This window comes from Electrophorus electricus, chromosome 19 (genome assembly GCF_013358815.1).
Source record: "Electrophorus electricus isolate fEleEle1 chromosome 19, fEleEle1.pri, whole genome shotgun sequence".
Lineage (NCBI taxonomy): Eukaryota > Metazoa > Chordata > Actinopteri > Gymnotiformes > Gymnotidae > Electrophorus > Electrophorus electricus.
In genome coordinates this window covers 720271-735021 of record NC_049553.1, presented here as the reverse complement: position 1 = coordinate 735021, position 14751 = coordinate 720271, and the positions used below count along the sequence as shown (strand labels likewise).

At 45.8% G+C, this 14751-nt stretch overlaps 2 protein-coding genes across 3 annotated transcripts in view; one reads left to right on the top strand and one right to left on the bottom strand.

Moving 5' to 3' along the window:
* Positions 1-224: 224 nt before the first annotated feature.
* chpf2 (chondroitin polymerizing factor 2) lies at positions 225-11730 on the top strand. Its single transcript, XM_035520091.1, has 4 exons — positions 225-1466; positions 3184-3748; positions 4123-4305; positions 6178-11730. The coding sequence occupies exons 1-4, from the start codon at positions 1192-1194 to the stop codon at positions 7447-7449; spliced, it is 2295 nt and encodes a 764-aa protein (XP_035375984.1). The 5' UTR covers positions 225-1191; the 3' UTR covers positions 7450-11730.
* Positions 10897-14751, bottom strand: part of smarcd3b (SWI/SNF related, matrix associated, actin dependent regulator of chromatin, subfamily d, member 3b) — an 18109-nt gene continuing 14254 nt past the window's right edge. For both annotated transcript variants that reach the window (XM_027019399.2, XM_027019396.2), the window contains 4 exons: positions 14567-14702; positions 14315-14437; positions 13794-13895; positions 10897-13464 (listed from right to left, as the gene is read on the bottom strand). In XM_027019399.2, coding sequence (XP_026875200.1) covers positions 13411-13464; positions 13794-13895; positions 14315-14437; positions 14567-14702 — 415 coding nt within the window. In that variant the 3' untranslated portion in view covers positions 10897-13410. The remainder of the gene's footprint in view (positions 13465-13793; positions 13896-14314; positions 14438-14566; positions 14703-14751) is intronic.

The following is a 14751-nucleotide window of genomic DNA, read 5'->3' as shown; positions in this document are numbered from 1 at the left end:
TCTCCTCCAGGTCATTTAGTGCTCGTGTATAAGCAGCGCCTGACCTCTCCTCCAGGTCATTTAGTGCTCGTGTATAAGCAGCGCCTGACCTCTCCTCCAGGTCATTTAGTGCTCGTTTTTAAGCAGTGCCTGACCTCTCCTCCAGGTGAGTTAGAGCTTGTGTATACGAGTACGGCTTTGGCTCCGTCCTGCCCCCATCCTTCCCCTGTCCCGCCCCCGCCATAACTGGAGGTGTGTTTTGCTTTGTTACACCACTCGAATTTTACGAATATTCTATTTTTCCCACAAAGTTACGGACACTTTTATCAACGACGAGAACTTACTGTTTAACTCGGTTATCTTTAAAATAAGCGATGTCGCTAGCAAACCTAACATGTATGTTTATGATTAGGTGTTTTTTCTGATCATAAAGCAAAGCTCGATGTCTCCGACATCGAATTTTATATAAAAGACATATCCGCAATACCCTTTTAATGTAACAACATGTATATTGTTTGTGAAATAGCTAGCATGTCCTCGCGTCTATAACGGTCGTCGGTCTATTTCCTGTTACTTGGCTTGCCTAGCCTAGCTTAGCCTAGCTAAGATAGTTAACAGTGGCTTGTGAGGCTTGCGCTCACCGAGCTAGCGGGGAAACTTGAATTGCTTTCACTTTTCAGTTTGTGTGTGGTTCAGTTCAGGAAGGAGAGCGGTGTAACATTTAATGAGCTCTCGGAGCTAACCTAACGTAGCTGGTTGTGTTTAAGGCGAGTTAGGTTAGTTATGTTAGCTGGGTTAGGTTAGGTAGGTTAGCTCTCCAGTCTAGCTGGGTAGCTAGAGCTGATGGATAACTCCACTCATCTCTTAGAGCTGCTGAAGAACTACACTTATCTTCTGGAAGACCGAAAATGGACCTAAAGAAAGGCCGTTGACTTGCATACATCCTGTTGAATGTGTCAGTTTGTGGACGGGCACATCTGTATTGCGTTTGCACTTGGCCGCAGTAGTTGACTACGTTTGCAGGTCTTGACTGAAGCTCAGTGTTTACGTTGTTTGCGGATGTAAACATTTCACGGCAAATGTAAACATTTCACAGCACTGCGACTGGAGCAACTGGGGTGCCTTTTCGAAGAGCTTTGCTATCCAGATAACTTTGCCGCGCGGATTATCCAGGAGCCGTCCCTGGACGCTCGTAGCAGGACCTCCTCCACCATGCGCCTGTCTTCCTTCCTGGCTGTTTTTCGGCCTGCCCTGCCTCTCATCCTCGGCCTTTCTTTGGGCTGTAGCCTCAGCCTGCTCATGGTGTCCTGGACGCAGGGAGACAGTGAGGAGGTCTGCAGTGATGACCTGAGTAAAGGGGGGCTGCTTCAGGGCAGTCACGCAGGAAAGCCCCCCGGAGTCAGTGGAGGGGATGGGAACGAGGATTTCCAACCACGCATTGTTCCCTATCACAAGGATCCCAGCAAGCCACACAAGAAAGTACTCAGGTCAGTGGGCTTAGTAATATCACTGTTGTTTTACTTTTGCCATGGCAAGACTTTCACATTCTGTATGTTATTCAGTCAAGGGTATGAGGTGAATTACATGGTATGTAACTGACACCGCATGGGTGATCTCCACAGTTTCACAACAAGAGTGTGAAATGTCCTGGAAAAATTTCATCGCAGTATTGATGGCATGCAGTCTAGCATGCAACTTTTTTGCTGTTGTGGACAAGTGGTGCCCCTGCATGAATTCCACTCCGAATGTAGGACCTTAAGTTAGTCTTCAGCTCTCATATGAGAGTTGCCTAACCTCTAATGTTTCAGAGACTCTTCATTTGGTTAAAGTTAAGTCAGAGTGGTGTTCCTGTACAGTGAGTAATTACAATGATTCAGTAACTTTGCCATGTCACAGAAACGTAGGCAGTATTACTGGACTGGACCTACGATCAGACCCAAGAGGCTAAATGCTATGGTTTCAAATGCTTCTTGGAAAACAATATATCTTATTTTAGCTGTTATGTTTGCCTACCCTTTACAGCAACATTAAGTTCTGTCCATTTAATGAAAAATCATTCCAAACATGTACTTTAAATCTCTCAAATCTTTTAGTTTTTGGCAGTAAAACCCACAATCATCATAGAAAACTTTTTTTTTTTTAAATCATAAGAAAACCTCTCAAGTATTCTTCCTAACAGAGGCTCTGTCTAAGTAATATATCATTTCTGAATTTTACAAGAGGTACTGAGATCTCCCTGGAGAATAAGTGTTAATAACATCACTTTGACTAGCTGCCATGTTAGGTGTGATGTTTATATCTGTCTACTTCCTACAGTTAAATACTTCACTTATTTTAGAAGCAGCTAACGTCACTATTAATGTTTTTTCCTTCACAAAAAAAAATTAACTGAAATGAATTAAATCTTCTGGTACAACAGTGGTGTTCTGTGATGAGAGTAGGAAAATGTAACCGGTTTCGTTATGGCTGTAGGCGCCATCGTGTAGGCTACACCATGCAGAGGGTTTATTCCATGTTGCCTTCATTATGTTGTGAACAGGACATACATGGCCATGCTGAAAAGATACACTTAGTCACATTTAGTATGCAGCCACTTAAATAAATAAAGGTGGCTTCTGATTGAGTTCTAATCAAGTGGCTCATTCCTAGCTATAAATGTCTCTGTTGATGTTTGTTTCACCACATGCGGCATTGACCTCCATTTTAGCGTTCTGTGCTGAGGAGAAGGCGGTTATTGGGTAATCTGTCAGTAAAGGCCATAGAAAGACAAAAGTATTTGCAAGCAGAAATAAACATCACCTACAGAATTCATTCAGCATGAGAAAATGTAACTTGTGTTAAAAAATAAACTAAGGCTATTTTATTTTAAGCTTAAGACTAGCTTTGGTAGTCTAACTTTGTAGAGGTGTCTTTTAGAGAATATGTCCTAGGTTTGCAGACCGCTTGTTCGGATCGATTAAATCTGTTGAGATACTAATTTTCTTGGTTAGATTTTGGTTTTTGAACACACCCTTACAGTAGTCTGACTCTACATTGGTGATTGGGAGAAGTCAAATTTAATAAAATGTGGTTTTCTATAGAGGTTTATCTGTGATTCTCATTTAAAACCTGGTTTTATAAGGTGTAAATAAGGATAAAATAGCTGTAGCGTTTCTGCTGCCATCCTAAAGAGTAGAATTAACTTTTCCCATCTCTGTGCTGCAGGACACGTTACATCCACACAGAGCTTGGCATCCGAGAGCGCCTCCTAGTGGGCATTCTGAGCTCCCGCGCAACCCTTGGCACACTGGGTGTGGCGGTGAACCGCACGGTGGCGCACCGCTTCCACCGCACATACTTCTTCACCGGCCTCCGAAGCGCCAAGGTGCCGCACGGAATGTCTGTGGTTGCCCACGGCGATGACCGGCCAGTCTGGCTCATGTACGAGACGGTTCGCCACCTGCACCAGTACCACGGCAACGAGTACGACTGGTTCTACCTGGCGCAGGATGACACATACACGCAGGCAGAACGGGTGATGGAGCTGGTGGGGCACCTGAGCGCCGGGCAGGACGCGTATATGGGGCGGGCGGAGGAGTTCATCGGCGGCGAGGAGCGTGCACGCTACTGCCACGGCGGCTACGGCTACCTGCTGTCCCGGAGCCTGCTGGGCCGCCTGCAACCTCACCTGGACTCCTGCCGCAACGACATTCTTAGCGTCAGGCCCGACGAATGGCTCGGACGCTGCATCATCGACTACCTGGGTCTGAGCTGTGTGGAGAAGCACCAGGTGAGGGTGGACCTCTCCAAGGATGGGAGGAGACTTTTAGTAAAGAGAAAAGAGGCTTCTTTTGTATTTGAGTTCTCTGAAAGAGCCTGTCTGGTATTTATTTATTCACTGTGGTGGCAGTGGTGTGAGTTATTAATCATTTCCTCTGACATCGTATGAAGCTCTTTGCTGTGCTTTTATTTTAAGAAGTTTCAGTCATCAGTGTAGCAGGATGGACCCCATTAATTGCAGCTGTGCTCATGAACATTCAGAATGTTTCTGTGGTTTTAAACCGGACAACGCCTTGTTAATGACGGAGTTATTCTAAAATGTGATTTGCAGCACTTGCAAATTCCTCCTGGCCCATCTCTTGCGTTTGTGTGTGTGTTTTTTAGGAGATGACGTACCGTTACTTTGAGCTGCAGAAGAACGCGGACCCGGAGCGGGAGGACAGCCTCCAGTTCAGGAGGGCCTTCAGCGTGCACCCTGTCTCCGAGCCGATGCTCATGTACCGCCTGCACAAGCGTTACAGCCAGATCGAGCTGGACTGGACCTATGCTCAGATCCAGCAGCTACAGGTGAGCATACGTCTCTGCCTCGGTTACCTGTCAGGCGCTTCACAGGCGAGGCGCACATCGTTCGCGATGGCAACGCGGGCCGTGCTTTACACCTGGCGGTAAAAACAGGTCTCGTGCCTGGGGACTTTGTGCATACGTGTTAAAATGACGAGCACAACCATGGAGGTGATCAGAACGTGTTTGGCGGCCCTGATCCTGCGGTAGTCGAGCACACGTTGCGGTTAGATGTGTGTGCGTGTATGTGTGTGTCTGCACGCACATGTGCTAAAACTGCATTGAGCAGCTACGCCAGTGTCCAGCTCAGGCTGTAAAGAGTTGGAGACCTAAGTGCATTGTGAAGGAACGGTGTTGTGTATCTGGTTTAGTGTCAGAAATCTAAATTCCAGACTAAAATTCTATGTAGCTTCAGATACATGAAACATTTGATATCATAACTGTAATATGTTTTAAAAAAAAACAGCATGAATGTAATGAATGTAATATATGAAACAAGTTTTAAAAGGTTTAAAACCTTTATTATATTATGCCCATTATAGGATTCTTTCTTGTCTAGGTTTACTCAGGCTCGCATTCTCATGAGCATGTTTTAATTTTAGCCTTAAGCTTCTTTTTTTTTTTTTTAAACCTCTTTCCATGCCTCATCTAGTCCAGATCCCAGTGTGAGAAGGTCATCTGAATGGATCCCAGTTTGAGAATGCCATCCGAACTGATTTTTCTGATTCATTTTTCACTCCCACAGTGTTGACCTTTTTAGAAGTGAGTGACAGGGTCCCAACCATGGTGGTGTACAGACAAGGAACCTTCATATCTCACTAATGACCAATAGGTTAAATGATTAACGATCTTCTACAAGATGCAGGCTCATTCTTGTCACACCATATAATGGCTCTCTTTTTGGAGCAGCATGTGGCTGAGTTAAGTAGCAAGCAGACAGAGGTGTGTGTGTGTGAGATGGTTAATGAAAGGCTGGCTCCTAGATGTTTGTTCCGGCCTGGAATTCACTCTAATATTCCACTGCAGGACTCTCTACCCCCACAGCCTGTGCAAACAGTATGTGTAGGCAGAGGAACAGGAACCGCTTGGCTGGAACGCTCAAAGTGGAGCGTCTGGCAGGGCGCAATTCAGTTTTCCCAAATGTAGTTCTGAATAAATTCATTTGTTTTAAATGAAACTCTTGGTCAACAATGCACAAAAGAACCTCTGTGTGTGTGAGTGAGTGAGTGTGTGTGTGTGTGTGAGTGTGAGTGTGTGTGTGTGTGTGTGAGTGTGTGTGTGTGAGTGTGTGTGTGTGAGTGTGTGTGTGTGAGTGTGTGTGTGTGAGTGTGTGTGTGTGAATGTGTGTGTGTGAATGTGTGTGTGTGAGTGTGTGTGTGTGAGTGTGTGTGTGTGAGTGTGTGTGTGTGAGTGTGTGTGTGTGAGTGTGTGTGTGTGAGTGTGTGTGTGTGAGTGTGTGTGTGTGAGTGTGTGTGAGTGTGTGTGTGTGAGTGTGTGTGTGAGTGTGTGTGTGAGTGTGTGTGTGAGTGTGTGTGTGAGTGTGTGTGTGAGTGTGTGTGTGTGAGTGTGTGAGTGTGAGTGTGTGAGTGTGAGTGTGTGAGTGTGAGTGTGTGTGTGTGAGTGTGTGTGTGTGAGTGTGTGTGTGTGAGTGTGTGTGTGTGAGTGTGTGTGTGTGAGTGTGTGTGTGTGAGTGTGTGTGTGTGAGTGTGTGTGTGTGAGTGTGTGTGTGTGAGTGTGTGTGTGTGAGTGTGTGAGTGTGTGAGTGTGAGTGTGTGAGTGTGTGTGTGTGTGTGTGAGTGAGTGTGTGTGTGTGTGTGTGTGTGTGTGTGTGTGAAATGCTCTTCTGTTAATGAACCTCCTCTGTGGTCTGGCTCCCAGGTCCAGATCAGCAACCTGAGCGAGCTCACCCCGGACGGCAAAGCCGGCGCCACGTGGCCCATCGGTGTGAACCCGCCCTTCCGGCCGCACACGCGCTTTGAGGTGATCAGCTGGGAGTACTTCACAGAGGACCACGTGTACGCGTGTGCCGACGGCACCCCCAAGTGCGAGCTGCGTGGCGCCGAGCGGGCCGACGTGGGCTCGGTACTGGAGGTGGCCGTGGAGCGGCTCAACCAGCGGTATCAGCCGCAGCTGCGCTTCCGCAAGCGGCGCCTCCTGAACGGCTACCGCCGCTTTGACCCCACACGTGGCATGGAGTACCTGCTGGACCTGGCGCTGGACGCCTTCACGCAGAAGGGCCACAGCCAGGTGATCGGCAAGCGCGTGGGCCTGCTCCGGCCCCTCAATGCCATCGAGATCATCCCCATGCCCTACGTGACGGAGGCCACCAGGGTGCAGGTGATCCTCCCGGTGACAGCGCGCGACCAGGACTTCATAGGCAACTTCCTGGACGCGTACGCCAGCAATGCCCTGGACGCGCGTGACAACGCCCTGCTCACGCTGCTGTTCGTGTATGACCCATTCGACGCGCAGCGCGTCAGCCAGACGGACGTGTTTGCCGGCACCAAGGCCATGATCAGCGAGGTGGAGAAGCGCTACAGCGACGTGAAGGTGCCGTGGATCAGCGTGAAGACGGAGGTGCCCTCGCAGGTCAAGCTGATGGACATCATCTCCAAGAAGCACCCGGTGGACACGCTCTTCTTTCTGGCCAGCGTGTGGACGGAGGTGAACGCCGACTTCCTCAACCGCTGCCGCATGAACGCCATCAGCAACTGGCAGGTCTTCTTCCCCATCCACTTCCAGGAGTACAGCCCCACCCTGGTGTACCGCGACCAGCAGCCCTCTGCCTCTTCCTCCTCTTCCTCGCAGGCGTTGCGTGACGGCCGCTTCGACTGGCACGTCTTCGACGAGGCCTGCTTCTACAACGCCGACTACATGGCCGCCCGCACCAAGATGGCGGCCGACATCTTGGACAACGAGGAGCTGCTGGAGAGCATGGATGTGTATGACGTCTTTGTGCGCTACTCAGGCCTGCACGTGTTCCGCGCCGTGGAACCGGCGCTGGTGCAGAAGTACGTGCGGCGAGCGTGCAACCCCCGCTTCAGTGAAGACATCTACCATCGATGCGTGCTGAGCAACTTGGACGGGCTGGCCTCTCGCTCTCACCTGGCCATGGCGCTGTTCGAACAGGAACAGGCCAACAGCACCTAACGAACCTCTACTGGACGGACTTGCTACTGCTCATTTGTATACGGCGCGTGCGATCCCGTGCTCCAGATCGCTTAACAGTAATAACGTCACGTTGGACGTAGACCTGTCTCTGTGAACTGGACTCGTTGAATATTACCTGGCCATGTGACTGGCCTTACCTGACCAGAGTTAGTTAAATGGTGAGAAACTAACTGTAGGTCCCTGAACTCGACCCATGGAGCATGACTCAGAGAAGTGAGAAGGCTTATAGTTTCCTCCTTCATGTGAACTTGACACTGAATGGAGCTCAGCCTGTTACAGCGTTACAGAGTGACTCCCTCTCACTGAAAAGTACAATGAACTTAATTCTGCACATATGACTACTTCACCTGGTTGTAGATGGCCGGGTTGCTGAATTCTCAATGAAATTAACTGAATTGTGACTTCATTTTTTAAATAAATTCCTTTGCCTTACTGGTCCAACTTGAGTTAGGTGTCCCTAATGCAGAGAAGCTTTATAAAACATGATGTAAGTGCTATGGAAGTACATATTATTATATACTTGATTATATACAGTAACCCTGTTGGTATGTAATCAAGTGTACACACTGTGCTAAAATAATACTAATAAAAGACATCATACATTATCAGGATAAACAAAGTTGTCACTTAAGAAAGAATTATTGTAATTAAAAAAAAAAAAAAAACAAGAAATGCAAACGCCATCATTTCGCATCAGTCCAAAAGTCATTGTAAGACACCAGCAAAACATGCAGAAAATGTGTGGGGAAATGTTAGTGTTAAGTTAGAGTATTGGAATATGCTTTGTTAAAATAATTGGTCTGGCATCAAGTTATACCAAAGAGAGATGCTGCCACAAAACAGAAGGCGAGGTCTGATTAAAACCAGAAGGGGGGCAGGGGACGAAACAGGAAGAAATGATCTAAATTACTCAGCACGGTGCCAGTTTTTAAAGATTGCACTCGGGTAACTTGCAACACACATCGGTCATATAAAAACATTTAAATCATCTTTTAACAAAGGACCTTAAAAGGGCAGTTCAGCACTTTGGCATTAGTGTGTGGGTTAACCATTAGGCTTGATTGTATGTTTGCTTGCGTTTCTGAAGGCTGAAATGCTTGCTGTCATTGTGCGAAAGCGAATGAACAACGTTGTGCTGAAAGTGCTTCAGGAGGTTTAGTTTGGAATTGTTTATTCAGTTTGTGAATAATTATGAGAACTTTCCAAACCTTTTCTCCATCTGCCCTGATTGATTAGGGTTTACAGGAATGCTGTTGTAAGATGTGCCTTGCTCAAGAATTCAGCGGCACTGCTCAGTGTGGAGCGCCCAGTAGGTCCATGTGACATTTCTCAACAGCAGTGACTATTCAGTAGCCTTAACCACTGATGCCCAAGCAGATATGTCATATGCAAGTGTAATGAGAACGCCGCACTGTAATGTTTATAGAACGCTAAATACTCTAGGTTGTTAAGAATTCGTGTACTAACATTTATATCACACTCTTGTCACTCAGATAAGAAATAGTGATTATATGTAATGGAGAAACTTCCAGAATGTTGAACTGGCCCTTTAAGCTTCTGTTTCAACAGCACCACAAGCCCTTTGCCTCCTTTATGTACATGATTGTATGAGATTTGAATGACGTGTGCTGAATACATTTGTGTCAAATAAAAAAATGTGTTTGTGAAAATAAGGCCTTTCAATCAAAACACTGTAGACCTACACCTTTTTATATATTGTACTTTCTGAAGTTACCCTATCTGGAATTGCAAATCATAAAATGCAATTATTGGTACATCTGAGCCTTTTTAATAAATGTTCTTGCTTTGGTTCTTGAGATAAAGGTCGGAGGCCTCTCTTCTTCTCGTCTTCAGCTTGTTAGCGTTCACGAGGCCAGTTTAGCGTCCTGTGTTCTTTCACACAGGTCCCACAGTCCAAGCTATTTTTAAAATGATATTTAAGGTAACACAACAGGCATTATATGACATACTAGCATTTAAATTCACATAAAATCAAAACTTTTACTGACAGCCAGACTTGTCCCAGGCCATGTGTCCTGCAGGATTTGTCTCTGAGTCCCGAGCGATGATCTGTAAAGTTCAGAGGTGTAGTTGAGAGATTCCTGTTCAGTCTGCCAACTTTCCATCAAGAATGGAATGTGAGAAATTTCTGCTCCCTCTTCTCTGACACTTTCACAGAGTCAGCAAGTCTGTCTCTCACAGCCAGGTGCAAACATCTCGTGGTTCAGGCATTGCAAAATTGGGCGTTCTTTAACTATGATCTGTGTGATTCATGTGGTCAGTGAATACCCCCGTCAGTTCCAGTAAAAAAAAAAAAAAAAAAGGTTTTTTTTGCATCGGCCTCATTGCTGCCAGACATGGTATTAGCTGTTAATGTGAAGGGTGTGTGTTTTTGTTTTTTATTTACCTCATAACCATCTCGACCCCTTGCATTTAATATTACTATGTAGTTTTGTTCCACCACCTTTTCCTGTATTCACTTTTTTGCCAAAGTAATTTTTTTGGTTTTTTTATTTATCTCCATCCAAAAAAATAAATAAAAATAGTTTGTACAAGTTGTATAACATTTACAGTGAATTTTTAATCCTGATGAGAAAAGTTACTTTGATCATGTACTTACTAAATTCCCCCCAATATTAGCTAAACCTCCTAGTTTCCTCACTGCTGGTTTAAACCTCAGATGTTCCGTGTGCAGCTTCGTTCAGAGGCGGCCCGTTAAACGGGACTGGGGAGATGTCACAGCAGGACTAGGAATAAGTAAGACCGAGCTAGAAGCAGACAAGTTAAGGCTCAGGAGGCGGAGCGGGGCGGTCAGCGGGAGTCAGAGGACTCCCTTCATGGAGCTGATGGGGTCAGACACCTGCGTCCTCCGCGGCCGGAGACAAGGGGCCATCTGTTCCAGAGCGCACACGAACCAGTACGTGACAAAAAGACACTGTTAGCCCACAGTGGTGTCCGTCAATCCGAGCTAACTGCATTTGTTGTGGAAGATTTAATAAATCTGTCCTGGCATCTGAAAATGTGAAACAGTGGAAAATTCAACAATTCTGCGTGCACTTTGCATAGACTGGATGACACTGAACGTTGGTGAAAAAATTATCCCTAATAATGGGACATGGACCATTAAGAGAGATCTTGCCCTTTACTCAGTGACAGTGGACAAATATCTTTGTAATGTAACAGTGAACATGTTTTTTCTTGATTTTTAAACAAAACATCTTACGAAGGAAAGAATACAATATTAAAGTACCACAGATGTACCACACACAGTTAATACCCATGTTTTCAAGTGCACTCTGGTATCAACATGCTACTTTATATATGAAGTATATTGTGGCTTTTTTGGCTGAGCGATATGGAGTTTTAGTTGTATCGTCTCACTTAGTCTTTTCACACGCATTCGAATAAAACACAACAGCCTCAGAAACGGGTCTCTTTAGCAAACTTTGGCGAGTGCTCGTTTATTTACACGCACGCCGGGCCTCTGACCACAGCCATGGTTCTCTCGTACTAGTTCCTCCGCTGAAAGTGGAACAAGGTGATGCAGCAAATGTACAACCGTACCCGTGAGAAAGGCAATCATAGTGGACCGTAGGAAACACTGGGTTTAAGAAAACAAAACATTCATTGACAAGGACTAGAAAACTCAATACTTTATGCACACCCATTGCGTACAAATGGCCCGACGCGATGAGATCAATCTTTCCTTTGTCGGTATTAAGAAATAGGTCACAAATTAAGCGCTCTAGACCTGACTGGCGCACTGCTGGTGGAAGTTGCCTTTTAATGCAGATGTGAGTTCCCTGTTTTATCCGTATTGGTTAGGAAGAGTCACCATGGAAACGTGAGCTGGGGCAGGAGGATGACTTCCACTCAGAGCCCAAGGCGGTCGTCACGGTGACTCCGCTAAACTAACACAGAGGATTACTGACGTTGCCACGCAAAGCCACAAAGACAAGAGCAAGAACCGAACAGGCTAAAAGTTTCACAGTCCAAAGTGTTGCTGATACTGAAGCAACTACCCCACAGGTTCCAGAGTGGTCTGTGATGCGGTGGCTGCTGTACTCATGGTGTCCAGTAGGGGGTGCTCGAGTCTTGATGAATGAGACGGCAACAGTGCGTGTCCTGGTGGAAATCCACTGTGTGCTTCTATTTTCATACTAAAATCACTACGTCTTTTATAAAGACAAAACATCAATACAGAAGACTTAAAAAACAAACAAAAACAAACAAACAAACAAACAAACAAACAAACAAACAGAAAGCCAGTAGATAACCCAAAAGGAAATCTTGTCCATTTGTAGGTTTGACCCAGTCACCAGGGGTCAGTGCTCCTCTGATCTTCTCCCTCTCAGTCAGAAGGGCTTTTTAGCATCCTTGTATGAAAGTATAAAAATCTGTCCATGCAGCATGCGTAGGTCTTAAAAAATGAAAAATACCCTCAGGGCAAACATTTCCACTGGGGTTCCCCAAAACATCTGAACATACCTCTCCTCCCACGAGGAGATATTTGATTCATAGATCTCTGGCTTTGGATGACATCCGATGATATACCTGGTTGCTGTTAAGTCACCCTCTACCTGACAACTACGATGTGGTAAGGTTCTGATAACCAACACACACAGCCAATGAGGACGCAGAACTACACTTCATTACAACAGCAATACGTGCCAACTGTAGGAACAGTTAACTCTTTCCATTGTTTCATTCGACAGTTAACAATGAAGATGTTTACGACTGACTCACGGTGAACAACTTGGTGCAAAAGGTTTCAAAGTTGTGTTGCTTTTGCTGAGGTGTTTTTGCCCCCCATTACAAACTAAACATATTTTGTTTTCTACTTTCTACATATTCAGCTCTAAGGACTAGCTCGTGCCCTTTGTTATGAAATTAATCAATAAATACTTCAAACCTAAGCCTTGGAGACCTTTGGTAGATATCGAAAATGAAAACAGGACCATCAAATCCAGGCCAGAAACAGACTTTGACACCAGTGTTGTTCATAAAGCCCATTCATCCTTGTTTTGGGTTCTAGCAAGCAGGGGCACAGGAACACATTCAAAAACGTTTTACAGATAACTAGAGAGACAACCAATAAAACCGTGTCCCAATATTTACACAATTTTGACCTTTATACAAATGGACTGTTCCTAAGCCTTATGAGCAACACTGAGTCACACTGTTTTATGAAATCACCGCACTATTGCCTCAAAAGGACAGGACTTCTTTTTTTCTCATATGTGCCCCAAATTTTCACAACACCTTCATCCAACACCCTCAGTACGTGCTAATGATGGCAGAACAGTGTTTAAATACCACAGGCCACTTCACGTCCCTTGCTGGCCAACAGCTTGGATTAATATACTTCATATATGCGCACTACTGAAGTGGCATAGCCAAGCTCTGGAGAAATGAAACTCAATCACAGAGCAGTATGCCACAGAATACTTACGACAGTAGACACCACACATCGTGATAAACCCAGAACATGACCCTCCTGAAGTGACACTTGTGCCCATAACACTGATTATATCTCAAACTCAAACAGCTCAAATGACTTAATGTTTAGGAAATGTACTTAAACAAAATCAATTTGACCTGCAAAGGGAAATTGGTGTATAGAACAAAGACTGCTGATTTTTGGGCTAAGAGAAATTTTAAAAATAGAACATCAACAGAACAGTCCATTACTGTTATTGGGTGTTGATGGTTCAGATTGAACTTGAGGAAACATTTTACCACTGGGTTGTTAGGTGCCATCATGATAGTCTAATGTAAAAGCCGGGGCCGAGCACCCTGATTGGCTGAGGAGAACAAGTGCTAGGGGCCTTTGGAATGGAACCATCCGCCCCAACACGCACACACACGGCTAATGGACATCTGTGTGGCTCAGGCTGTAGAGGGCGTGTCGGAGAGGCAGCAGGCGTTGTAGGTGCAGTCTTAGGTGTTCCTCAAGGCCAGTGCCTGCTCCAGCTCCTGCCTTCTCTGCTGGATCTGAGGGAGGGCGAGAGTGTGCAATTTATGTGTCTTTAGGGAGCGAAGAATGATGAAACAAGGCAGTAAGGAAAAACAAGCCTGCCTCCCTCACAAACTGCCTGGATCTTGGATTAAATATTGCAGGATGTGAGTGCACTGCCGTGGGGGTTGTTTGAATCAAACCGCTCAGACTGAACAATGAGCTCAGATGTTTTTCAGATTTTCTTTTGCATGCAATAAAATAGACTGGCGGACACGGGTTCCCATGTTCTAGCACTCTCGATCGCGCCTGGCGTGCCTGAAGGAACACAGGCCTTGGTTTTCCAGTAGAAGCCATCCCGCCTCACCTTGCAGTAGAAGTAACGGCTGACTGCCTCCTGAGACCAGGGCTGGTAGTAAAACTCGGCCCTCCTCTCTTCGTCCGGGTTCCCGATGACATCCGTCATCAGCTGAAAACCAAGCAAAATGCAAATGGACCAAAATCTCGGATCTGTGCTGTTACTCTTGATCAAAAAGCATGAGAGATTTTCATTTTAAAAGCACATGTTGACAATAAAACTAGACACAGTTTTTATGTTTAGAGCCCATCCCTAAATATACACGCTAATTAACACATATTTGGAGGTTCACCATTGTGTAGACAGTGTAGACAGTGTTGATGGTGTAATAACAGCAATCGACTGCTGGAGCTGGTGTAGAGTGGGAGGAGTTAGACCAGTGGTTCCCAAAGCTTGTCTGCAATGCTCCCGCCTTTGTAGATAAGATAACATTTTTGCTTCGTTTGCGTTGCTGCGTCCCTCCTGCGATAGCTCCGTGCCCCCCTAGGGGGTGCACCCCTCCACTTTGGGAACCACTGACTTAGACTAACCCTGAGATCTCTGCTCTGAGATTTCAGCCAGTCCTGGATATAGCCTTTAGGGTCTCTGGAGAAACTGAGCATGAAGTCTCTCTGAATCTTCAGCTGGTTGATGGACTCGATGGTCTCATGGATCTGCAACACGTTTAGAAAAACAACATGTACTTCCATACTCAAGAGCTGATGCCGTGCACGAGTGCGGAACACCTATGGAAGCAGTTTTCCAGCAGGCATTGAAAGGTGTCTACGGGGAACCTGTCGTACCTTATTGTCAAGGGAGGCGATCTCCTGCTGATTAGCTGTTGAGAGTAGGAAGTTGCTCATCTGGGCTTTGAGTGGATCCTCCACTTCCACATCTATGTCGTAGCAAGCTGTTTTCTTCTGATCGTTTGGGTCCACGCTACACACACCAGGATGATGGGACATATTTACCATACAGCACTGGCTGA